Raw genomic sequence first — 26,808 nt, forward strand, 5'->3', positions numbered from 1 at the left:
TTTTGTTTCCAGTTGACTGACAATCAAGGCAAAATGGCAATGCAGTGGGCTTCACCTAGTTCTTATAGTGGAAAAGAATAAGTCACTCCAGAGCATTAAGTTTTCCTCACTTCCCTATCTCTTGGGAAAAATGTCGTGTGAGAAATCTTTCTACTACACCGAAGTGTCATTTATGTCTTGAGGAAATGTGAAAATCCTTCTTTGGTTTGCAGCCAAAGTGATTTTTTTGGCAACAGTTTGGTAATTCTCCTCCCACGTGGTGGTCGTCCAAAGTCTCTGCTTAAAGAGAGTAACTCCAGGGCTTCCCTGGTGGCGCAGTGGTTGAGAGTCCACCTGCCGATGCGGGGGACGCAGGTTCGTGCCCCGGTCCGGGAAGATCCCGCATGCCGCGGAGCCGCTGGGCCCGTGAGCCATGGCCGCTGAGCCTGCGCGTCGGCAGCCTGTGCTCCGCAACGGGAGAGGCCACAGCAGGGACAGGCCCGCGTACCGCAAAAGAAAATAATAATAATAAATAAATAAAAATAGAAAAAAAAAAAGAGAGAGTAACTCCGTTTTGGTTACCATCCCCTGGCTGCCTGTAACTGCTGGTTCTTCACAATCGTCAGCCAGGACCTACTGTTTGAAGCTGAACCTCAGAGCATTCTTAAAATACTTTCTAAGCCCTCTCTGCTTGCAGATGCCCTTCTTACACTAGTCTTGTGGACCTGGACGCTAGGGTATTTTCACAGTACTATACTTAGTACGGCTTATAATCCTTGACCATGTTATCTCAGGCGCCCCCTTAAGAATCCCTTAACAAATAAAGTAACCTGAGCAGAATAAAATCCTCGTTGATTGATTGATCTGAGACTTGCAGTGCACTCAGCCCAGTTTTGCTTTACAGCTCTCTGCTCCCTCCCACTCAGTCTGTCCATTCCACTTAGATATTTTCTCCTGTGTACAGCCAAGCTCCATATTTTGCCTCGTGTTGTTCACTATCTCCATAATAGCGTCCACCTCGCTATCTGCAGTCATAATTCACCTTTGAGCTTATCCTCTTTATGATATTTGCCAAACAAAGCATGTGAGGGTTTGCAACTTTAAATTCATTTTTAGCCCCGGCACATATTTCTTTCAGTCCCAGAATTTAGGGGCTCAATGGACCCAACAATTAATTTTGCCTCCTTGGTCTTATAGATGAGAAAACTTAGGAGACCCCAAAAGATGAAATGATTTTCTTTTCAGTCCTTGGCCTGGTAAGTATTGAACCCATGAAAACTTCTTTGTGGTGTTTATTTTCTGTATCCTCTCTGTTTTGTGGACTAAGAGATTTCATTTTCCAATTCTTTGCACCTTGTCCTCTGGCCAGTACCCTGCATATTCTTAATCGATAATAAATTCATGAACTAAGTGAAATGATATCATCATCATTTATTTATATTTTACTTCAACCTGAAAAGAACTAATGCATTAATAAATAAATTAGGGTCACATTAAAGTAAAAATAAAATATGTAAAAGCTTTATCATTTGGTTATTTCAAGGCAGAACTGATAACAGGTGAGTTTTTTCACTGTTCTACATCAGTCTCATCATTATAGCATATTAATTACAAACACCTTTTTTCACTTATCAATTCTGACAACACTTTGTACTAAAAATATCTGTTTTAATACCATGAATTTAAAAAGCCATCATTATTAGGTAAACAACCTATCGGATGAGTAAATTCCCTTTCTGAGGGTGCCAAGTGGGCAATGAGGGTCTTGTTTATGATAAGTAGATTTAGAGAAAAGAAAAACAATTCAGCCTGTGCATAAGCTTCTACAAATAGGAGATGTGAGACGTGTTCAGAACAGAGAAGGGGTCATCCTTAAAAAACACAGGAAGCTTTGATCTTTTTCCCTGCCTAGAGCAAGGTGAAAGGGTAGAGTCTTAAACAAGTCTGATCTGTGTATTTAAGTTAAATGACAGTTTCAACATGTATGGGCAAGCAAGCAGAAGGGTTACTCAAATGGCAAAAAGTACCGGCTCTAGACCTGGTGACTATACAAACACACCAAATGTAAAATAAATTCCTTTTTATTCCTCATAGGTTTAACTATAGGAAATAGTGAGTCCTCAAAAGGGAGTGATTAGATAGTATAAGACTGCAAATTTGGCAGAGCAATAAAACCCCAGTAATTTCAGACATTTTACATTATTGCCCATGATTGAAAGTTCTTTCCTTTTTTTAGGCTTGGTATGCTTCCTAGGCTTGTGACCACTGGTACTTTTGACAGACCTTGGAAACAGTGACTCATTTATGAAGACCCACACATTTGAGAGAACACCCACAGGATAATGAAAGAAAGGTGTGACAACTATGCTTCTTTTGACTCATCCTGGGGAAATGTATAAGCCCTTCAGATATTTGCACATTTTTCCAGAGATAACATATTTGTCACTACAAGTTCCATCCAGTTACTATGTAATGATTTATAGATGTAAATGCTGTGTAAACTGTGTCTCAGAGCATCTCTGACATCTACCCACTCAACTGCTGTAGAGAGCTTCAATCTGTTTGGCAAACCTAGCATAGTACCTAGAAACATTGCTTCTAATGTAGAAATCCATCCTGGTTCTAGGACTTTTCGTTTCTGAGATGATAAGTGTTTGATTTTTTGGTAGTAGAAACTTGTCACTCCTGACCACTCTCCTCCACTGACATACAAGTGAGTTAGTATAAATTCTGTTTTGAAATGGACAAAAGAAGCATCAGGAAGCTGTTTTTTTCTGCCATATCTGCAGTCTTTGCTTGGTAGATTCCACTACCTCCCAGGAGGATCCAGAAGGAAGATAAAGAGAAGAAAAATGACAGAAGATGATAAGGCTGGAGCCCTCCCTTCGCTGTTTACGAGCACACCTGTCGTTTCCAGAAGGGGCATGGTAACGATAAGTCGAGGGAATAGACACTTGTTCCCAGGCAGTACTCACCAGCTACTCAGCCACTGGATCCCGTGTCCAAGGCAGAAACCCAGTTATTGAACCAAGTCACAAGGCCACACATGGACAAGCAAGGGCGATTTGATGTGGCGTCACAGGGGGTTGGCCCCAGCTCTTAAATAATTCTTGCCTCAGTCGTGTCTCTAAATTGGTCTGAAGGACTGGAGCAGGTCTGTCTGCATGTGGAGTCCAGAGCAGGTTCTACCATCTGGGGAAGAGTAGGGCCACTATAGTTATGCGATTTGCGCACGAGAGCACCTGGCCAGGCTGAAACCTAGCCCAGAGCTCGTACTCGCCAAGCTAGGTGCCTCACACCCCCTGTGTTGGCATATTGGAAGCACCTGCTCATAAATCCCCAAAGGACTCCCTATTGCTGAGGTGACCCAACCAGGAGGCAGATTTGGCCCAGAACTCACAGTTAGGCAGGTCCTCGAATTCACACTTCTAGAGATACGCCCCAAGATGTTATGCCTACAGTTACAGAGACACCCAGGATTGAAAGGAGAAGACTGGTTCATCATTCACCTTCAAACTGTGTCCCATTGTAAGACCATCTCTCACTGGCTGTGAGACGTCTGTGTGAATCCGAAAAAGGCAGATCTAGTCCTGAACCAGCAACCATGGTTTAATAATCGGAGAGTGAGCTGGCTTTGAATCCCACTCTGCCTTTGGCCAACCTGCACAATCACCCCTGGTGGCTCTGCCTATATGTCAGTTTTAAAAATAATCTGGAAATCACTCTGCAAGTGGCAAAATTTTATATATATACATATATATATATATTTTGTCTAAAGTACTAAATGCTCTAATAACTAAAAAATTCCACAAGTTTTGTAACAATGTTTTAGCACATCTTTATCTTAAATATATCAGGACTGGGTCTCTTTCACTCCCTCTCACTGACCCCTGGGAAGCTCCAGCCAAGGAACAGGAGGGAGGGTGGCAGGAGCTGGAACGAGGCAGGCCTGACACCTTCCATGGCAAACACTGCAGCTAACTAAGGCAGCTTGTCAGCTCTAATCAGTTTTCCTGCAGGAAATGTCATTGCTTCATTGCATTGCAAGAAAATGATGTCATAGCGTGGGGTCCTGATCCATTTCCTGACTTTTAACCTGAGTCTTGTAACCTTTTTCAGCTGCACCGTACCCAGAAAAAATGAAACACATTGAATGTAAAGGCCAGTGTGTCTCATGAAGGCCTCCGAGGCTCCAGGATGGGGGTAACTTCTGCATATATATTAATGATCAAAGCACAGTTTTGTTTGGGGGTCACGTCCTGGATATGGCACGGGCCCAGGACCCAGGAAAGTAAATAGTCTTCAGGATGTGTCTGTAATTTCTTGGCAGAAACCTTTCCTATATTGTGTTTAATTAGTGGGGACAATGTTAAATTTAATTAGGAAGGCTTGCTTAGTTTTTGCTTTGTGGTGGTGGTCTTTGCTGTTAAGCTCTGTGTGAAAATGAGTAATGGTCCCCGAACTGATATTTAAAATTTTACACTGCATTTGTGTCTCCATGTCTTAGGACTGGTTACAACCCCAGACTAAATGACATTATTAAGCTATTTCCTGGAATGTCAAGGGTTGAAATTGCCCTGTCAAGAACGACTCTGTTCTTTCAGGGTTTCAGAGAGCAAGGGCTCGGATTGCATTCTTGCTCTGTTATTATAAGTTTTTCCCTGGCAGGAAACCGCTGGCTCTCAGAAAATTTGCATATATCCAACGAGAGTGATCCGCTGTATAGAGGTTTTCAAGATTCCATGACAACACTGTGGAAGAATCTCATATGGGGAAAGGGGATTTTTTTTTGCTTTCCCTAAGCCCCATTTTAAATAGTTTCCTTCCCACAAGCTGATGTGTCCACATTCAAAGAATTATAAGTAACCCAGCCTATTTTGCCGCCTTGGCGTCTGTCATTAGCCCAGTAATATCAACAGCCCCACAAAACTGAGAACAGGCTGTATAACGTAAAAGTGCCTTATTCCTTCCAGTCGGTAAATCGGACTTTTTCTGGGCGTGTGATGGTGAGTATTAACCATTTAGTTTCCCCAGCCAAGGGCGTAGCAAAATGTCTGCCCGTGTCTTTGTACATGCGAGACCAAGACATAACCACACATGTTCCTTGATATCTGATTAACAATTTATACAAGGGATTCCAGTTAACCTAAAGCACTTGGTATTGGTCTACTTCTCTTATGTATCCATTTGGGATCCTCAGAATTGTGCACATTTTGCTGAGAGCCTCTTGCAAAAGCTCCAGGAAGCAACTATTGGAATTCACTGGTTCAACAGTTAGTGCTGTAGTGGCTGGAACTCCAACCATTGATAAAATGCCCAAGAGTCACCTTAAATCCTTTTGGAACAGAATAAGATATACGTAAGAAAGCAAAATGTAAGTAACCATGGTGCCCAATTCTAGCTGGGAATGCTCAATATTAAAATTAATTCAGACAGTATACTGATAAACTTGAAGTCCCTACTTGTGTAATCATCAGGCCCGGGAATACATATCTTATTGCTGTATTAAGTGACAGATAAACATGTGTTGATTGAAGAGCTGAGCGCTGGGAGGCACCTAAAGGGCTTCCATACACCAGCAATTGAGCTGTGTGTCCTTGAACATGTCACTTCGCCTCTCTGAATGTTATACTTTCCATTTGTAAAATGAAGGTATTAAATACTATTATGTCTAAGCTGTCATGTCTAAAATTTTCTGTACTTCTCCATTTTCAAAAGAGAGGGCTTTATATAGACTCATATCAAAGGCATCTAATAAATGTGTTGAATGAGCCAATATCACTAGACAGTAACTTTGAGCGCTAAGGGTGTGTTAGACTTTCTGCTGTGTGTTTGACCCATATAGTATCAGTGAATTCTCTCAGCAAGTCTGGGAATTAGCTATGCCCATCAGCTCCATTTGATCAGAGAGGAAACGGAGGCTATTGCCTAAAATGACAGAGGGCCAGGTTCTGAATCCAGGTATCTTTCATTCCAAAATTGCACCCACTTTCTGCTACACTACACCAGTGAGTCTGAATCCAGGTATTTTTCATTCCAAAGTTGCACCCACTTTGTGCTACACAACACCAGTGCGTCTCAAACTTTAGCCCTCACCTGGAGGAGGGCTTCCGAAAGCAGATTGGTGGGCCCAACCCCAGAGTGTCGAGTTCTTACAAGTTCCCAGATGATGCTGATGCTTCTGACCTTGGAACCACATTTGAGAACCACTGTACTGTGCTCTCAGGGACTACAGATGCAGGACCAAGACACAGTGGTTATAAGAAGCAGGTCTCTAGCCAAGACGAGAAAGACATTTTACATTTAGAACCACTCAGCAGCTGACTGGAGTTGCCACTTAGGAATGGCTGAGCTGTCAGGGGCATGTGAATCTTGGGACATTTGATGAAAAATTAGCCTAAAGTGCCTCTAATAAGGTCTCTTCCAATTAATTAAGTAGTTTGTCTTAAGTGCCAAAGACAAGCTATAGAGAGGTCAGGAGGGAGGACCACAGTCCCCCTGCAGGAGAGCCTTCTCATTATCCCCACAATTCAAAGTTTTAATTGTGTTTTGAAGATTTAGAGTCACTTTGGTAATGGCAATGAAGAAAGCGTGTGAAAGGGTTTCCTTAATTTGGGTAATATGAAGTTACAGTTCAATGAAACATCACACAGGAAACAAGAGGAATTTAAAGGAAACATTCATTCACTTCCAATTTATATTTCAGATTTTTAAATTCTATGACAACAATGACATAATTTCAATTTTTGTATCATAGCATGTAAATCAGAAAGAACAAGGTTAACCATCAAAAAGGGCTAAAGTGTACAACTACTTCAATTTTTTTTTACTTCAATTTTTTATTTTATAAGAACATAGAGGAAAAATGTTTAAAGATCAAAATTATTTTAGAAATATTTCAAAATAATGGTCACAGAGATGACACATTTAAGAGGAACATTGCTTCAAACTTACTGTCCATTCTTTTGACCCTAGGAAGGAAAAAAATACAATAGTGTTTATTTCTACAATTTATCAAAGAAAATAGAGTGTCATTTCTGACATTTAATTTAGCCTTTTTTATGTCACAGGAGCCCAATGAAGAATGACTCAAGTAACAGCATCATGGTACCTCTTAAGGATTTAAGAGGAATCACCAGAGAGAACAAAATTGGTGATACTGGTGGAGGGGGATGGCAGAGAGATATAGAAAAAGAAATATATGTGTAATAAAATATCTGGCATAAGCATGAAACGGTCCAGAAGAACCATTACTTTTGTGGACAGGGGCTGCCTAAAGAGTAGGGAGTCTCTGTTGACTATCTCTTTTGGTGGTTTGCTGTTTGTTTTGTCTGGTTTGGACTGGTTTGGGGTTTTTCAAAACTTACAGAAGGCTAAAGGGCACTTTCTGAAATCTTTGACTGAGTCAAGAATTTAAATTTGATTAGCAGTGAGGGGAAGATAGCAAACATTTCTTGAGGCCTATCAGGTACCATGCTCAGTGTAAAGGCTCTTAATAGTAATTCTATCATTTCATTTTGCAACATGTGAGGTAGGTGTTATCTCCATTTTACCAACAAGGACCTTAGGCTCGGAGAGATTCAGTATTCATTTGCTCGAGGCTACTCAGATAGTAAGCGACAGAAGAAGCAATTACCCCTCAAACTGTCTGATTTCAAAAGTACCATATCAGCTTCTCTATGTTTTATAATGCTGAAAGCAATTCTTCATTAAACCACTGCTCCTTGGTATGGAAATTCAAATCTACTTTTTCTATGTATCCCTTTCTGGAGATTCTTTTTGGATTCCATGACCATAGTAAATTTCCCCATGACATGTGAACTGTCTTTAAATTTAAAATATTCCTGCTGTAGGTTTAGGTAAGATTTTAGCTATGGCTAGGAAGACATAAAAATGACATCTAGTATCGCAACCTGCTTCTCTTTTCCTCTTTTGATTCTCACACTCGCAGTCCCACCTTTCTTGCTTACCTTAGACAGTCCCTGTCCTCGAGGAACTCACATGCTCAGAGAGGAGCTGAGCACACATGATGTCAAACAAAGGAGCTTGGCTATATCCTGAGAGTGAAGGAGAGCTGCAGAAGGATTTAAAGCAGGGGAATGATAAGCACAAATTTGAACCTGAGAGCTCCTTCTAGAGCCTGTGTGGAGGATACTTTTTAAGAAAGACAGACTGGAAGCAAAGCAGTCTGAGTGAGAGAATATGGGAGCCAAACCAGGGTTGTCACCGTTGGTACAGAGAATGGAGGACACATTAGAGAAATACTTGAGAGGTACAGTTGTCAGGATACGGTGATGGACTCAGGTGTAAGGAGTCAAGGATGACTCCAGGTCTCAGGCTCGTCCTGAGTATCATGAGTGTTGGCAGCTGAGCTGCAGATACAGGAAGAGGAGCAGGTATTGAGGGCAAAGAGATGATGCACTCCACGATGAACACCTGGAGTTTGACGTATCTGAGGGACACCAAAAGAGTGTCTAGAAAACAGTCAGACGTAGAGCTCATTAGAGCAGGAGAAGGGACTGGGCTACAGATGTGGATGTGTGAGGCACCAGCCCCAAAGTGGTAAGTGAGGGTACCAGTCTTTAAGTGGTGAGCAGAGCAGAGGACCTTTCGGAGGAGACTGAGGAGGAGAAGCCATGGAGAAGGAAGAGAACCAAAGAGAATGGTGTGTGGAAGTCAAGGGAGATAATTTCATGAAGAAAGCAGTCAAAGAAGAGGTGGATTGAAAAGAGACCATTGGGCTTGGCTATCTATAGGTCATTCACGGCCAATCTTTGCCATGGGAGATTCAGTAGAAGAAAAGAAGAGATACATTGTTAAATTAATTCAGCCTAGATTGAAACTGTCTTATAGCCCATGCCCTTCTGCACTAGGCTTATTATAAACTCAAAGCAAGGCATAATTGATTTTTGGTATGCAAACAACTTGATGGAGTGTCCAATGGCAAATTTTAGTACTTCATTGGCTAGAATCCCAGGTAGAAGTCCTCTGATTTCTTCTATTAAGTTCTTACAATAATTTTTTTTTTTAATGATGAGATGTGAAACTGAATATTTACCTTAAGTGACAAGAGTGGGACTCACACATTAAATCCAATCACTTTGTCTTGTCTCTCATGGTCCAGAACCCCTTTGCATCTTCCTGGACTCCTCCTTTGTCCCACATGCTACTTGTTATGAAGTCCATTGATTCTACTTCCTAAATATCTCTCAAATGTACCACCTCTTCTCATGCCCACTATCACTACCTAACTCAGGTCTTGTTATTCCTTATCTGGACTCTTGATCCTCCTGGCCCAAGTCTCATTTCCCCTCAGTCCTTATAAGTCAATGGAGCACCAGAATGTGTTTTGCTCATTTTTCTGTGCTTTAGCATGATATCTGGCTCATAGTACATGCTCAATAAATGTTGAGGAGCAAGGATAAATAATGAATATTGTATTTAGGGCTTTAGGTTCATAATTCTTGATATGTGACAAGAGAGAAGTCATTTCTGGTGAACAGAAGATACTCCTCTTGTCCAATAGGTACTAATTACTGTCCAGAACCTAGTAATTCTATTGCTTTAACAAGGAGCTTTCTGTTTCATCCAGGACTCTAAGTTAATCATATGATATAAGAGAATAAATAAAATTTAAGAACCATCTTTTTGCAAATAAAATAAAGTAGAGTCATAAGCTTCTTACTTAATCAATTATATAATGCTAAGTTTTTTGTTTTTTTTTTTTAATTTTTAAAATTTAAGTGTACTTGACTTACAATATTGTGTTAGTTTTAGGTGTACAGAAAAGTGATTCAGTTATATGTATATATATTTTTTCAGATTATTTTCCATTATAGATTATTACAAGGTATGCAATATTGTTCCCTGTGTTAGACAGTAAATCCTTGTTGCTTATCTATTTTACGTGTAGTAGTTTGTATCTATTAATCCCATACTCCTAATTTACCCCTCCCTCACCTTTCCTCTTAGGTAACCATAAGTTTGTTTTCTATGTATGTGAGTCTGTTTCTGTTTCGTGTATAGATTCATTTGTATTATTGTTTAGATCCCACATATAAGTGATCTCATATTTGTCTTTTTTCTTTTTTTGCGGTACGCGGGCCTCTCACTGTTGCAGCCTCTCCCGTTGCGGAGCACAGGCTCCGGACGCGCAGGCTCAGCGGCCATGGCTCACGGGCCCAGCCGCTCCGCGGCACGTGGGATCTTCCCGGACCCGGGCACGAACCCGCGTCCGCTGCAGCGGCAGGCAGACTCTCAACCACTGCGCCACCAGGGAAGCCCTATCACCCAGTTTTATGTCACCATTATTATTATTCCAGAGAAAATTATGAGATAGAAGGAATAGTAATGCCCTGAATTGCAATTATTTTTCTAGATTCTGATTTTTCGACTGACCACTTTGAGGTGACCACATAATAGAATTTGTGAGGAAGAAATACAGTGGATTCTTACAGTTGCACGGTACTGCTTGAGTTTTACTGGATCTACCCGAGGGGGTTATTTCCCAGAAGCACCAGAAACACCTTGCTATATAGCCCAATGTGGGACCTCAGAATTTTAGGATAAGAGTCATGGAAGAATTTCTTTCAAAACACATTTCTATTGCTAATGATGCAGAGTACGTCTGCTGAAAGATTTGGAACCAGTATATTGCTGTTAATTTGCCTTTTGTTTGTCCTCCACTGATAAATAATCTGTCCCCATCTTTTAAACCGCATTTAGAGGGTTTACCTACATCTTTTATGGCAAATATTTCTCAGTTCATTGAAAAAAAAAACACAACCATTGTATCACATGAGAAGGAGAAAATATTTTCTTTCCCCCTTTCATTAAAAAAAAACCAACCCCAAACATAACAATGAATAATGAAAGGAAAACAAACGAAGCCATTCCATTCCATGGAGGAGGGGCAGAGTAGCTGCAGGGGACAGCTGCAGCGCGTCTGGCGTCCCAATTCTTTCCTTTCTCATCACTTTATTACTTACTGGACCAAGAATGTAGACAATTTCAGCTACGGTTGTTATGCATTTTAGTTTTTCAACTTAATTCTGTGTGGTGCTCATTTGCCTTCTGCACTGAGTCCTAAGCCCACAGGGTCACTTCAGTGTGTTGCATGGAACCACACAAACAGGGGTCTCTTAGTCCTCTCCCAGCTCCACCCCTTCCCACGAGGCCCTTGAAATTTGGAAGGACTCACTGTCTTAGTCAGCCTGGGCTGCTACAGCACACTACCATAGACTGGATGGCTTAAACAACAGACATTTCTCACGGTTCTGGAGGCTGGAAGTCCAAGATCAAGGTGTCAGAAGATTCAGTGTCTGGTGGAAGCCCACTTCCTAGTTTGTAAACGGTCCCCTTCTTGCTGTATACTATCACGGTGGAGAGAGACAGAGCACGCTGGTCTCTTCATTTTCTTATAAGGGCACTAACCCCATCATGGGGGCTCTGCCCTCATGACCTCATCCAAATCTAATTACCGCCATCACAGTGGGGGTTAGTGCTTCAATGTAGATTTTGGGGGTGACACAAACATTCAGTCTGTAGCACTCACACCATGCTTTTGTGAGTGTTTGTCAAAATCATCAAACCCTTCATGCCTCTTTCAAGCATTAGACATCTGGTTTTAGTTGGGTACCAGTTGACTGCATGCTCATACACTGTCACTGTGTTACCTTCAGTAAGATGCAATCAACTGTTTATGTCCCCTCCTAAATCCATATGTTGAAATCCCAATCCCCACTGTGATGGTATTTGAAAGTAAGTCATTTGGGAGGTAATTAAGTTTAGATGAGGTCATAAGTGTGGGGTCCCCATGATGAGATTAGTGTCTGTAAAATATAGGGGACAGAGAGATTGCTCCTCTCTCTAGGAGCAAGCCCAGGAAAGGCCTTGAGAGCACACAGTGAGCAGGCAGCCATCCACAAGCCAGGAAGACAGGCCAAAAACCAACCATGGTGGCACTTTGATCTTGGACTTCCAGTCTCTGGAACTGTGAGAAATAAATGTGTGTTGGTCGAGCCACCCAGTCTACGGCATTTTTTAATAGCAGCTTGAGCTGACTGGGACACAAGATGACTTCAATTCTACTAAACTGAAAAGGCACAGGAAGGAAGAAATAATGAATGTGGTGATTCCTAAAGGGGTGCTTGATTCATTTTTGAAAACATGTTTTTAAACTTGCACAAACAAACCCTTACGAGGGAATATTTTTCATCATAATATTGACTGTTACATATAGATCTGAAAAAATTGATTTCGTTTTACAGTACAACCACAATTTTCCCCAAATCCTCCTTCAAACCATCGCTTTTTTCTTTTTTACAAATTTTCATAGCTCTTGAGTTTCCTGCTATGTACTATATTTACATAAAAGAATTTTACTTTTCAGGCAGACACTTAAAAGTGGGCAGGTTTTAAAAACATTTTCAGTGTTCTGTTTATATGAAAAAAGTGTGAATCAGCAGCATATTTCACAGTGTTTATTAATAGTTTTAAATAAAAATTTAAAAATATTACTTATCTCTTTCAGCACTGTAGGGAATCTAACAACATAACTACACAGAGGTTCATTAAAAGTAGAATCACTATGTAGAATTCTGTATCCCAGCGAACGATCCACCTTTCTTTCTAACAAAGTTATGTGTTTTCTAGAATTTTGATAAACAATGCATTTATTTCACTGCTAGAAATTGTGCCTAATGTAGCTGAGATTTCTGCATGGTAACAAAGGTTTGTTCAGGCTTCATGAGCTCCTTTTGGTCTTGGGGCAACAGTGGTATATTTATTAATACAGGACATCATATCCCATTAAGTCAGCCATTCATCCTCGCTAACGAAACGTGATCTGCCCCCCCTATGGATTAAGTGGGGTCAAGTCATCCAAGAATGTTCACCAAAGACATGCTTATTAAATTTATCTAGAACTCTCACCCAAACTAGTGCTGCATTTTATGTAAATGGGAAAACTGAGATTCTGTCCTGAATTGATACTTAGTGCATTGTGTGCTAGGAAGAGAATTTTCATCAGGATCTCTTGGGGGCATGTGTTAAAACCGCATGTTTCCTGCCTCCAACCCCAGAATTTCTGACATAGTGGGAATGGACCTGGAAGGGATGCAGAAATCTAGTTTCACAAAAACCCCGGGCGCTTCTGATGTCATTGATTCCCTTTGAGGAACGTGTTGTAGTTGCATTGGGTCCCATACGTAGCTCAGAAACCACACAGCAAGAAACTGTTCTGAGCAAGATGGGCAAAAGCAAAACCCTGAAGTCACAGAACTTTGCTCTGCTTTCAATTAATTTTCTCTCTCTCCAGGCACTTTAGGTGGTCTCACTGTTGGGTTTCCACGGTAAGGCGCTGTTGGCTTACAAAGCTCGGCGTATATTTTTTTCATTCTTTTCTCCCTATTCTCCACCCTACGTTAAACCTCAATGTTGTGAGGGTCATGCTTAAAATGACAGCCAGATGTCTGATTAGCTATGCATGCTAAGGGGTTATGACTGTCAACTTTTAATGTGTGGTTCTCCTATGCATATGTTCCTTAGTAAATAGTCTAGAAAGTCAGGACATTTGCCACAAGGGAGAATTCTCAAATACTAAACTTCTACATGTCCTGGCAGTACAGCGGGGGCAGTGATTTTGGTCTGCTTGCCTTGTTTCTCGGCAAGTTCCTTGTAAAATCAACTCCGTTCCTAAGAATGTACAGGATTTCCTTTGCAGATTTATGAAGAAGTTGAAGAGGACAAGACTGACCACAAAAAGCATTGAGAGTGCCAAATTCCTGTCTTCCAGCTTTACTGGTTGGTGCTGATAGGATGAAACTGGAAAAAAATTGGCTAACATAACCCAAATTCACTTGACCCTGATATAATCCTAACTTGAATCATAAAGCCAGTATAAGAGTTTGCAGTGAGAAATACCTCTTTTCAGAGGGAGGTTGTTCAACCCACAGAGGAGGGACCCAGTATCAACCGTAGGAATTTGGAATCAGAAATCACTTGTGCTGTTTTCCCAGTGACCCCGCTCTAACCCTCCTGGAGGCCAGAGCCTTGCATCTTAATGGTCTGGCAGAGGAGCAGAGGATGCAAGGAGGGGGATGAGGGAGCCCAGGACAAATCTGGCCTGATGAAGAGAAATAGCTCTGGGTTCTGAATCTGGTCCTACTAGTCATTAAGCTGTGTGACCTTGGGCAAGTTATACAAACTCTTTAGCCTCTGTTTACTATCTGTGAAATGGGAAGTACACTGACACATACTAAATATTCAGTTCATAATTCTATTATTATCATATTAAAATTATTATCAGCCCTTTCGGAAAATGTTAGAAAGCTAAATCTGATGTTGATGTATTATATATCAGCCTCTTAGCTGGAGTAGAAGTAGAAAGAGTGGGAGAATTTTGGCTATACAAGATACAGGGGTAAAAAAGAGAGACAGATTAAGTATTAATGTACCAAACTTTCCGTTTTAGCATTTAGGATGGAACAGGAACTGGCTCCCCCTCTCTGGAAACTTACATTTATATGTCCATTCCGGATAAGTCTTGCAGAAAGTGTGATGAACACTGTCAGCGACACACAGAGCATGGCAAAGCTCAGGCACAGGTCTAAGGCTTGAAGTGTCAGGTGGTACTCTTCATAGTGTGGTGGGTCTACACAAACTGATGGGAATTTTGCATATGGAAAAGGAAAGGCAACTGCATAACCAAGGTAATTGGTCCCTGCAATCCCCCAAAATGAGTAGAAGCAATACGGGCCAAGGAGAGCAGATGCCAAGGCTACAGTAAAATGAAGTGGACATCCCAGGATGCTCAGAACCACAAAGGTGAAACTAGCTTCTCACTGAAAATAAAGCAGAAACAAATTGTTACTTGGGGAACTAGATTTTTCAGAAGCTTCTTAGCAATATGTGGAAAGAAAGAGATGCTGGCTATTAACCTTTCCTACTGGGAAATGAAGGAGAAGTGGGTTACAACCGTCTCTTTAGGCCCTTTTGCCTTCCTCTTGAACTTTCACTATGGGAGAATAACATATCAACCCACTGGAGCAAAAATGAAATCAATTCCACTCAACACATTTATTGACTTACCTCCTATCATGTGTTGAGAACCAGTCCGGGTGGGAAGACAAAGATGAGTGAACAGAACCCCTGCCTTACCCTAGGACCTTGTTATTCAGAGTGTGGTCTATGGTCCAGGAGCACTAAATATCCCCTGGGAACTTATTAGAGATGTAGAATCTCAGGCTTCACTCAGATCTACTGAATCAAAATCTTCATTTTAACCAGATCCCCGGGTGATTCACACATATATTAAAGTTTGAGCAGCCCTGCTGTAGCCACGGGAAGAGGAGCTATAATCAAATCAAGGTAGTCTTTCTGTACCTTGGGATTTACTTGGCTCTACACTGTTGAAATGCAAGATATCACAGACTTTTCATTCTTTTTTTTTTTTTTTTTTTGCGGTACGCGGGCCTCTCACTGCTGTGGCCTCTCCCGTTGCGGAGCAAGGCTCCGGACGCGCAGGCTCAGCGGCCATGGCTCACGGGCCCAGCCGCTGCGCGGCATGTGGAATCTTCCCGGACCGGGGCACGAACCCGTGTCCCCTGCATCGGCAGGCGGACTCTCAACCACTGCGCCACCAGGGAAGCCCCTTTTCATCCTTTTTTAGGGGAAGAGGTAACAGGGAGATTGGAAGGAGATACCAAATTGAGACTTGAAAATACATGATTAAAAACAGAGGATCCTATAGATCCACTTTTTCAGAATGAAATTCAGGAAGACTAACACGGATTCTGTCCTCCCCAAACTACACTACTTAAATACAATAATCACGGGAACTGGTAGAAAATGTTTGGAGCAGGTATCAGATAAAACTTATGCATTTAAAACAACGTTTATGACTGAAATCCACCATAGTAAGGCATCTATTAGATAGGATTCAATTATAATCAGAAATCATTCTCTGTGTTCCATCCTGAACTAGTAGAGATTTGACCTTCAAACTTTCTCTGCCAACCTACTCGATGTCTATACATTTACCAGGTGTCTCTCGGTCCACTCTTTGTGAGCCAACAGTAGGAGTATACCAGTCATGATGGCCTGTGAAAGGAAAATGGAAAAACAACATCCTGTGAGAGAAGGTACCTCTGGAAAGAGTTCAGTTTGCTTCACGGTTTGACGACTTTATCATAAACCAGAAGGAATAGCAAATGGCTAAATGGATTTATGGCTCTGATCACCTCCTCATCCGTGATGACAATGAGGAAAAGAAGCCATCAGTGTCACAGAGACATGATTCACACAAGCTCATTTTTTTGATTTTCTATGTTGCCGTTGCCATCACAATTATAACCTTTGCTACTGTTAAGATGTCACTGCAATGAAAGCTTGGCTTTAAAACCCTTGCCGTCTGTTTTATTTTGGTTAATTGTCTATTGTTCATCTTTTTCCAAATTGCTAAATTTACAAATGGGAGGAACTGAAAAGGAAACGTGTCACAGAACCGCACCCACCCTCAAACCCTCCCGGCGGCGGTATATCTTTTACTCTTTGCTTTTTTTGAGATTCTGCGGCCTTAGCCTGCCAGCGATCCCTGTCTCTCAAATAACAAAGATTATCATTAGAATGAATGCATGATGGGGCATTTATTGTTCTGGGGGCAGTGGTGTCCAGCTTTTCAAAAGAGAGTTCTTCATAGTCTCCGTTGAAGAAAAAGCCCCCAAATGAAGAATGAAAATAGTTCCACAAAGGAGGGAATGGTGTCACCAGAACTGAGCAATAGATAAGGAGAAAAAAATTCTGGGCTCATCTTCGCTTTGGCACCGGGTCTGATGGAGACCTATGTAATCAGTGTCTGGAAATTGCTTATTCCCAGCCCATAAATCATTTGTTCCTGGTCAAGGAATGTTTTGAGGTTGGGAGAGAAAACCAGGAAGAGATGTGCCTGAAGTAAGATATAGAATGAGGACAGGTTTAAAAAGAGTTACAATTTAGGGTTTTGACAGAGAAATAAACATGACTGTATGTATAGTATCAAGAGGGGAAAAAAATCGGAGCTTTAACCAATATGGTTTTGTGGGATGTTGCTTTTTGTAGCTCCAGGTCTGGCATATTTATTGTTTTGAGACCTAGCTTTTCATTTTCCTGGCATATTCTATTTTGAATATTGGATTTAGAGAATCTGAGAGCGAGGGGAAAAAAGCACGTACATGTACACTCACACAAAACTCGTGTAGCTAAGCCTGACGTTCCAGACTTTGGCATCGCCATACCATAAAACTCCCATGGATAAAAACAGAACCATCTGCAATCGAAAGAGGTTGCCTTGATTCTGCAAGAGGAAAGTTTCCAAGGGACCCTATGGAGGTTGAGCCAGCATAAACAGTACAACAAAACAGGAGAATTATTAACAGCAACTGTAGCACTGATGCTAAGCCTGGGGCTAGTCTGCTTTCAGAGGCAAAGCGCTCAATTGACACGTCACTCCTCTGTGTGAGAGAAACACTATAGCAAACGAGATAAAAAGCAAAGGAGATGTCTCTGCTGGTTGAAGTCCAAGTAGATAGCTGACATTATCAGATGCTTAGAGTCCAGGCTGCCTTAACTACTTTGGCACAAACGGTTTCTTTCCTTTCAAAAGTTGACAAATCCTGCCGAATTGCAGTTGCCTGTTATTTCTGTTGTAGCTGCCAGCTTCAATTTTGCTTTGTTTACACAAAACTTTGAAAAAGATCTTTCATGGGGGAAGCTGGTGTATGCATGCCGTTCAGTAACTTGTTAAATCCACCCTGAGGACGGCGGCTCAGGAGCCAAGCACACCCATCTTTCCTGGTGCCCGGCCGTGCGTGGGAGGTGGAGTGCGGGTATTCCCCCAAGAGTCACAGGCTTTCCTTTTTCTTCTTTCCATTGTTTTAAAAAATTTATTTTTAGACAGGGAAGGGGAATAGAATAAAAAAGGAAGAGATTTGGGACTTGTCTGGTGGTCCAGTGGTTAAGGCTCTGCGCTTCCAGTGCAGGGGGCATGGGTTTGATCCCTGGTCGGGGAACTAAGATCCCACATGCTGTGCCACGCAGCCAAAAGATTTTAAAAAAAGGGAAGAGATCTGAGGGAAGAGAAGTCAGGTGGGAAAAGGAAATGTGGGAAGGTCTGAGAGGTGAAGAGCTGGGTAGAAAGGGGCGGTCAGGTTGTGAGGAAGGGCGGAAAGGAGGCCATGCCTGGGGAGGGTGGGAGTGCAGCTGGAGGCCCAGCCCTGCCCTCTCCACCCTCAGCTCTTCTTGACAGGCTGTGGACTTGCTCTGTGGGGACAGTTCCAAGGACATTACTTGGGTTTTGCAAAAGTTGCTGCTAACATTCTGCATGCTAATTGTGACCCCTCCCACTAAATCTTTAAATGGCCCCAGTAAGGATGCAGTTCCCAGAAGCAGATGAATTGAAGGAAGCAGAGAGCTTCACAACAGAAATAGAAACTTTTAGAGAAATCATTATAACATGGGCTCATTTATTCACTTACGGACATCTATTTTGGGTCTACTGGGAACAAGGGATGTGATAGGCACGATGCCGATGGAATAATGATAATAATGTTTAACATTTATTGAGCACTTATTCTATGCCGGGCACTCTAGCAAATGCTTTACATGTGTTAATTCATTTAATCTTCATAATGAATGACCCTAGGATGTAGATCATCTCCTATTTTTAAAATGAGGCACAGAGAAGCCGAATAAGGTAAGCAAGCTCACCAAGCAATAATTATACAAATAATGGCCCCAACTCTCAACGGAATCTATAGTCCAGGTGTGAAAGGACTGAAGGCACTGTGGGGGAAATATGACTCAAAGCAGGTTTGAAGGATGGATGTGACGTCAGTGAGAGATGCAGAGGGAAGGGCAGTCTGGGCAGCCATGGGAGAGTTGGTTCCTGGAAGAGAGGAGTAGGAAATCAGGCTTGAAAGCCACGTGAGGTCAGGGTGTGGAGGGCCTCAAAATCCAGGCTAATATATCTGAACTCGGTTTGGACAATGAAGCAACACTAAAGATTTTTGAAGACGGGGCTAGACCGGTACAGCAGAGGTTTAGAAAGATGGGCCTGTTATTGCATGCTTGCTGCATTGGCCTAGAGATCTCTGTAGGACCTTGGTCTTCAAGCTTTTTTTTTTTTAACCTTTACCCATAGTAAGAAATATATTTTGTAACACGGCCAAGTTACGAATATTTTTACATCTAACCAAAATAACAATAACTTTATTATGTGTGATACACTGTAGAATTCTCTATTATACTCCGTTCCATTCTGTCCCATCCTATTCTGTTCTATTCTATTCATATTCTATATGTTTAAATGCTAGCTACCCAACAGGTTGATTTTATAACCCATTAATGTATAGATCCCCACAGGTTGGTTCTAAAAGTTTCAAGGCATAAAACCTGAGTGGGGCAGGAAGTGGTAAGGAGGTGGGCAGGGGTTGCATAGTGAGAACGAAGAAGAAAAAATGCATAGGGATTTGCCTCGTAGGAAAAATAAAAGTTGGCAATGGATTGGATGTGGTGGGGCGGGAGTGGGGCTGAAATGGGCTGGTTTTGGGCATTGCTGCCCTAAGCACTGTCCTAAGGACCAGTAGCATCTCCTCCCTTGGGAACCTGTCAGACATGTAGAATCTCAGCTTCACCCTAGACTCACTGAATCAGAGCCTGCATTTTAAGATGCCCAGGTGATTTATATGCACATTTCAGTTTGAGAAACACTAGTTTAGAGGAAAGGATTGAGCCAAAAGTCACTCCAGGGTTTGAAATTGGGTTCAAAGACTGGGAAGTCAGGAGAAGTCATAATTGCTTTTGGTGGTAAGATGATTACATTTTTGGACCAGTTAAGCTTCAAGAAGCTTAGGATATCTGAGTGGAAAATGGACCATCAGCTGATTGGAAATAGCAGGACTGTTGATGCTATAAGAGACTTGAGCATTGGTGCAATCATGTCCCTTCTCTAATAAACGAGGAAACTGGAGCTTGCATGGGTGAGTCCAGCCCTACCTTTCTCCTAAGTTCCTGTCTCCAGGCAGGGTTCTGGGTACAGCACTGCTGCTCACCGTTGGCCAAGTCCCTGGATCCTAGTCCCGTTTTTTAACTCAGTGCACTTCAGTCTGTTCATCAGAGCTTGATCTACAGGCCAGGTTTTCCAGGATTAAAGTAGAGCTCAGTCCTTAAGTCTCAGTGATCTCCTTGCTACATACTTTCTAGCAGCTGATGACTTTCAATAACCTGGTTCAGATTTCTAGGAAAACAGCTTCTCATGTGTCTGTAAGAATTGAGCTAGGAGAGTCTGAGGAGGAATATTTGTGAAGAATTTAGAAAAAGCTTTGAAAGAAAGGCACCGGACAAACACAAAGTATGGGTCACTTCTAAAATCTATCTCTTCCAATCTCAAAAGAGATACCGAGTCATTTTCAAAAGGAAATATGTTTGAAATGTACATATTATCTTTCTACCAGAGGAAGATACACTTTGCAGGCAAGTTGAGAAGTGATTGGCAGGGAAGGTTGTGGGATGGGTCAGAGACCTTTGAAGTCGACCCTAATCAGACAGAGCTGTGGTTCACTACCAAACTGACTAGGAAAAAAATCACGTTGTTCCAAATTTAGACATTATTGAAAGAGGGAGCATTCTTATTGCTTTCCTTCTGGTGAGGATTTTTTCCTGCTTTAGTGTAAATACCAGCTTGACCTTTATTCTTTGCCACCTAATTAGAGCTCAACTGTATAAGGAATTCTGTACTGTCAGAATGGAGAGCATGGCATTCACCACTCATTCGACAATTTGTATCAAGCAATATTTAGCACGAATACCTAGCATGTCACTTACTCCCTTTCAAGTGCTGGAGATATAGCAATGAACAAAATAGAAAAAAAAAATCCTGCCTTTGTACAATCTACATTTGGGGGGAAAGGACAAACAAACAGATAATAAGTCAGTCAATTATGTTGTATATTAGATGGTGTTACGGGGGGTGGGGGGGAAGTAGAGTAGGGGATGAGAGATTGAGAATGCCATTTGCGGGGGAGGTCTGCAATTTTAAATCGGGTAATGAGGGAAGGCATCAGTGAGAAAGTGACATTTGATCCAAGAATTGAAGAAAGTTAGGGAACAAGCTGTATGTGAGAAAAGGCTTCAGGCAGAGAACTGGCAGTGCAAAGGCCCTGAGACAGAAACATACCTGGCCATGTTTGAAAACAAGGAGCCAGTGTGATGGGAAAGAAAAGAGCTAAGGGTAGAGTGGTTGGAGATGAGGTCAGGATGTAATATGATACGGAACTCAGCAGGTCATCAGGGAACAGAATGGAAGAGTGAGGCAGGTGGCAAGGGATTAGGAACAAAGGGTTTGGACAGAGAGTAGGGCATAAATGAAAGGCATCGTATTAACTAGCATTTGTGTAGGGCTTTAAAATTGGCAAAGCTCTTTATTATGCAGTCTTTGAGCAAATTGTGTTCATTCTCTTTGAGCCTCTTATGGTTAGACAGTTTCACATGGGCTCTCTTTACCTGTGAAATTCCCCATTCTACAGGTAAAGGCAATGAGGAATTGGTTGAATGAGGGCCCTGCTCTTGACTACATACCAAGAATGTTCAAGTCAGGATTTGAACAGAGGCTCACCTCTCCAAATCCTAACTCTCTGACTCTACTTCCCCGTGCTTCACCCTCAAAAAATGAAAAAGCCACCAATTAGCTATGTGCTAGAGATTTGTCATGTCATTTCTCTGGGTCTGATTGGTCAAGCAGATGTTTGGTGTAGAATAAGCATATACTCAGTAATCTGTGAACCTAATGAAATCACCAATATCTCTTGACTATATTATGATAGACCCTGCAGGGATAGGCAAAGAATTATAAGAAAGGGACACAGGATTGAGCTATAACCATGGTTTTGTTAAAGTTTGGGCCAGTTGTAAAGTCAGGATTTTTACAAAGTTAACTAGAATAGAAAATATCAGAATTAACTTCACATAGAAGGTTAAGTATTGTTTTGCGAAACATATGTTATATAAATCTAGTTACATGTATATTTCAGTATCTCTCTTTTTACCTTGAGAGAAATATATAGATGTATTTATATACATTCCAGGTCCTGATGTAAAATATTTTTCTTACTCTGGGTCACTAACAAAAAAGTTTGGTAGTCATTTATATAAATGCCATCCCTGCATTCTAGTAGGTGTTTAATAAACATTTCCTTGAATGTGTGGTTTGGGGTAGTTGTTGGGGGAAAGAGGAAAAGTTCAAGACTTGGGTGGCGGTGTAAAAGAAAACATAAATAAAAAAAAGAAAAATACCATCAAATCGTTTCCATGTTCAGTTCCATGCTCCCACCATCCCACTTTCCTCCATCTGCACACCATCATTAAACCCCACTAGACCAAATTCCTTTAATATCGAGATCTTGTTTTATTCTCCATTGTAACTCAAGCATGTAGTAGGCTACCAATACATATTTATTTATTAAGTAAATTAAAATTATATTTCCTAGGGTCTTGCATTTAGATGACATCTCTGTTAAGTTTGATTTTTTTAAAAACGTAAAATATTGCCCCTCCTGAGAGTGGCTACATTTTAAGAGAAAACTCCACACGATCAAAAAGCTTCAAAATCAAATTGTCTAGTCTCCAATAGTGAATGTCAGGCATCCCAGGAAACAATGACAGAAGGATTTGTTGGATGTTTGGGCCTTTGTAACCCCTCTTCGATCATGCCTCCGTGGCAGCCACCTACTCCCAAGGCTACATGTGTTGGTTTCTTTGACCCAGGGAGCTGAGGTACCAGTGTCATCATTCACCTGTGGTGACCATTCAACGGGCAGACATTGAGCAGTTACTTAGTACCCACGTGTATTTGACACATGCAAATTTGGCAACATGTGAAGTTAGTAAAGCCCATCACTCAACTTCTTCAATTATTTTCAGTTTAAGCAGTTGTGTTCAAAGAAAAAGATGGGAGAACTAAGATTTGGGGCTTGTAAACCTTTCGGTCACATAAACACGCCTCGGTGTTTCTAATAAATGCATTAGTCTGAAAATTATTTTACTTTGTTCTTCATTTAAAAATTATTTTTCATGGTTCACATTTTTTTCTACATTCAAATTTCGAAAGATAGATTCCGATTTCTCAGAACGTCCAGGTAAAGAAGATTAAAATAAAATAATTTTTGAAGAATTTCTCGAACAGCATTTTCACTATGGTATACCTGATATGTTGTAGATATGATTAAATGATATTAAGAAAACCTTATATTTAAAATATAACTAATAGAAATCAATGTTCTAAGGTAAAATCTGATTTTCTGTAGAATTTTGATGTCTTCATATTGTTGGAAAACTTTAAAGGGACACGTTATTCTGGTCCCTCCTTCCCTCCCTCTTTCCTTTATTCTCTCAACATATGTAATAAAAATATTTTCTTACCAAAGCTCCATTCCAGATGGGACAAGCAATCCAGACACTCCATCCTGTGAACCAAAGCTTGTAGGAAAAGACTGGGAAGAAAGCAATAACTCCAGAGAATACACTGAGAGCCCCCAGAGTAATGAGAATCCGGCCAGCAGTCTTGTATAAGTCTTGCATTTTCCTCTGTGACTTGGGTCCTAGGTCTCAAAGATGTTTTGTTACCAAAACATGAGAGTATGTCAAGCCTCAATAAACAGAAGTTTCTTAGAGACAGTAGCCATGACACATGTGGACTGTTGATCTACTCGGAAACAAGATTATATTTGTTTTCAGTGAAATAATAACAAAATGTAGTGATATAATCCTTGACATAAATTTGACATAATAAATTATAATACTAGTTTTTCTCAGAGAGAGAAATCATTCCTCGTGTTGGGCTACCGCCTTCATTCCCTTCATTCTGCTCTGTCTTGGGGAGTGACCACTTCCTGGCTTAATCAGATTCAAAGGCTTGCTGACTGAGCTAATTGTTTCTCAACTCAACCTGCCTGGTGGTTCCAGCATAAAGCCAACATCCTTTGTGCACAATAGACCTACATTCCCAGCACAATTTCCCACAAAACAAAGTAAAAATAAGCACTCTGATCACTTTTCGTTACATTTAATTTCAATGATTTAAAGCAAAAGCAAGACCTCTTCCCCGCTTCAAAGTTCAATTCTACTACAATTATTTTTAAATTTTTGATACAGATTTATCCCCAAATAGGCACAAGCTTCATTATGGACTTCTGCATTGTTTTCACTAAACCAGCTTCAGCTCAGTTAATTTATTATTAATTCAATTATCGAGTAAAGGGCAAAGATGGAAATGTATGCAGTTGTAAAATAAACTTTGAGGAATCATTCATTAGTTGACTAAAATACTGATCTCCATTCTAGAATCGTAATTCAAAATTTAGATGGTGGGCTCACGTACACTGAAGCAATCGCAGAAGTTCATCTCTTAGTTTCTCATGCATTTGAGAAAGTGGTGTGTATTTGCTTTTGACTCAGAGGACATGTTTGACTGTCCTTCCAAGATAACATCTGGAAAACACAGACAACTTTCTGAAGCGATCTGATTAAATTTCTATGCAATATTAATACCTTTTTTCCCCTTAAATAAAATTAAGAAAAATAATTTTATGGATGGAAAGGTAGTGGTTTAGAACATGGATTTTGGAGTCAGACACAGCTAGGATCCTGTTCTGGTTCCACTCTCTACCAGGTATGTGTCCTTGGGCAAAGGCAAGTTGCTTAGCTTTTCTAGGGCTGTTTCTTCATATGGGAGATGGGAATAAAGTTAGTGTTTATGTCACCAGGTGGTGACTGTTAGCATTAAATGAGCCAATACATGTAAAATCCTTAGCGCTGGGCTCCGAATAGCAAAGATGCTTGGGAAGCTACCTGTTATTTCGCTGGGACATTGCATCTTTGGAGTTCTTTCAGTATGGGACAAAGGCACAGTCTTCACTGTTTCTCTTATCCGTCGTCTTATAGACATTAGGTTTGGTAAAAGCTGGTAAAAGCTTCCAAAGGACCCTCCCATGTACGGTGAGGAGTGAAGCTTCTCTCTGACTCTCCGCCATTTCCTCTCTGTCTTACTGTCTTTAATCACCTTTCCACAGTGTGACCCAGATTTTGAAGAAGTTGCATTCCTGGATATACAGAATTCAGGAAACCAGCTCGGGCTTTCTGCTATAGTTGTTATTTTCCATCTCCTCTTAACATTGTGGGAGTGTAGTCTCTGATATTTTTTTTCCCCCAATGCCACTAGGTAAGTTCCACAAGCGCAGAGGGCTTGTACGTCTTATAAATCCCCTTGATGTATGACACGTCCAACACCTAGAAACATGTCTAGCCCAAAGTAGATACTTAGGACACACTTGTCAAATTAATTAACGAATACATTCAACTTCCCAGCTTCGCATTTGGGGCCCCATGGGTTAGCCATCTGGATCTGTGCGTGGGCACCACGGTCAGTGTGTACTAATGTCAGTGTGTTCCCTTGTTACAGAGGCAAGCCTTCTGGACTGAAGAAAGACGTGCTTGTGTTAGTATTTGGTTTGAGCTGTTTTGACTTTTTCCTTTACTTTTTATCTCAAGGTTATAGCTACATGGTATGTCAATATACTGCGGGTCAGATCACTCTCTCCCGTTTGCATGTTTGGAAAATAAAGACTGTTGAAATACTCATGTTAAACAGTACAAAGATGTCAAACAAAGGGAATATGTTTTGTTTTAATCTGGGGGGGATTTTTTGGTGTTTGTGACACTGTAACACTAACCCTGACTCTGTCACTGTGACCTGTAAACCTGAATTTATTAGTGATTAGGAAAGTCGTCGCCACTTATTATAATAAAAGAAGGGACAGAGGGAGAACTAGGAATTTCTCTGTGTGTTTTCCCTGCTGTAGGAAATCTTTCCACACTGATTTCATTAACGCAAGAAGACTTTCAGGAAGGGCAGCTACCGGCAAAGAAGAGAAAATGTAATTCTGCCCCTGGCCCGGGCTTCCTCTCAGCTCGGCCACATCTCCTGTTCCCAGTGTCTGGCAGCCAGGGAGGCTCACAGGGTCCCTGCCCCTCCAGGGCCCCTCCCTCCCATTTGGCACTAACTTACTGGCAGGCCAGTCTGTAATCCCTGGTGGAGGTGGTGTTTGTCAAGGTCTTTGCAGGCTGCTTTGCAGATCCCTCCTTCCCCCTCACCATCTTGGCACAGGGAAGAATGGTAGAAGTTCTACCAAACTCTTCAATCCAGCTTTGCCACTGGAAAAAAAACCCAAAAAGTCCCCAACAAACTGACATTTTGATTCCAACACTCACCCACCCACTCCCTGCAAAAAAAGAAAGAAAAGGAAATGTAATCTGGACCCCCAGATAGATGGGATAACGTCAGTGATGCTGAGAGGGAGAAGCTGATTTGGACATTCTCCACCTCTCTAGATACACTCCTTCACACGTGAGCCCTAGGAATAACAGCTCTGTGTGTGCTCAAGTCTTAGGGTTTTTAAAAGTAAGTTTCAAAGCCACAGAAGGGGTTCCATTTTGCCAAGATAAAAGAAAATGGAGCTCTAGACAAGAGATGGAAAGAAAATGCTTTATCTCCCCAGGAGCTTCAGGTGACTACCTTCATTTGTTTACACATTAGAGAGGGAGCTCCTCTAGCAGAAAGAGCATGGGCTTTGGCATCAGAGAGACCTGGGTTCCAGCCTCTTACACTGTCAGTGGGACTGTAAACTGGTGCAGCCACTTTGCAAAACAGTGTGGAGGTTCCTCAAAAAACTAAAAATAGAGTTGCCATATGATCCAGCAATCCCACTCCTGGACATATACCCAGGCAAAGCTATAGTTTGA

General features: G+C 41.4%; 1 protein-coding gene across 1 annotated transcript; it reads right to left on the reverse strand.

Annotated features, from left to right (window-relative positions):
- Positions 1 to 488: 488 nt before the first annotated feature.
- On the reverse strand, positions 489 to 26,685 carry TMEM212 (transmembrane protein 212). The gene is given in 4 exon segments (XM_027111784.1): positions 489 to 6,950; positions 14,499 to 14,822; positions 16,021 to 16,080; positions 23,431 to 26,685. Coding segments are annotated over 4 exon segments (564 nt in total). The 5' UTR covers positions 23,590 to 26,685; the 3' UTR covers positions 489 to 6,929.
- Between the last annotated feature and the right edge of the window lie 123 nt (positions 26,686 to 26,808).

Source organism: Aethalodelphis obliquidens, unplaced genomic scaffold (genome assembly GCF_003676395.1).
Source record: "Aethalodelphis obliquidens isolate GAN/ISIS:26980383/991018 unplaced genomic scaffold, ASM367639v1 scaffold1, whole genome shotgun sequence".
NCBI classification, from domain to species: domain Eukaryota; kingdom Metazoa; phylum Chordata; class Mammalia; order Artiodactyla; family Delphinidae; genus Aethalodelphis; species Aethalodelphis obliquidens.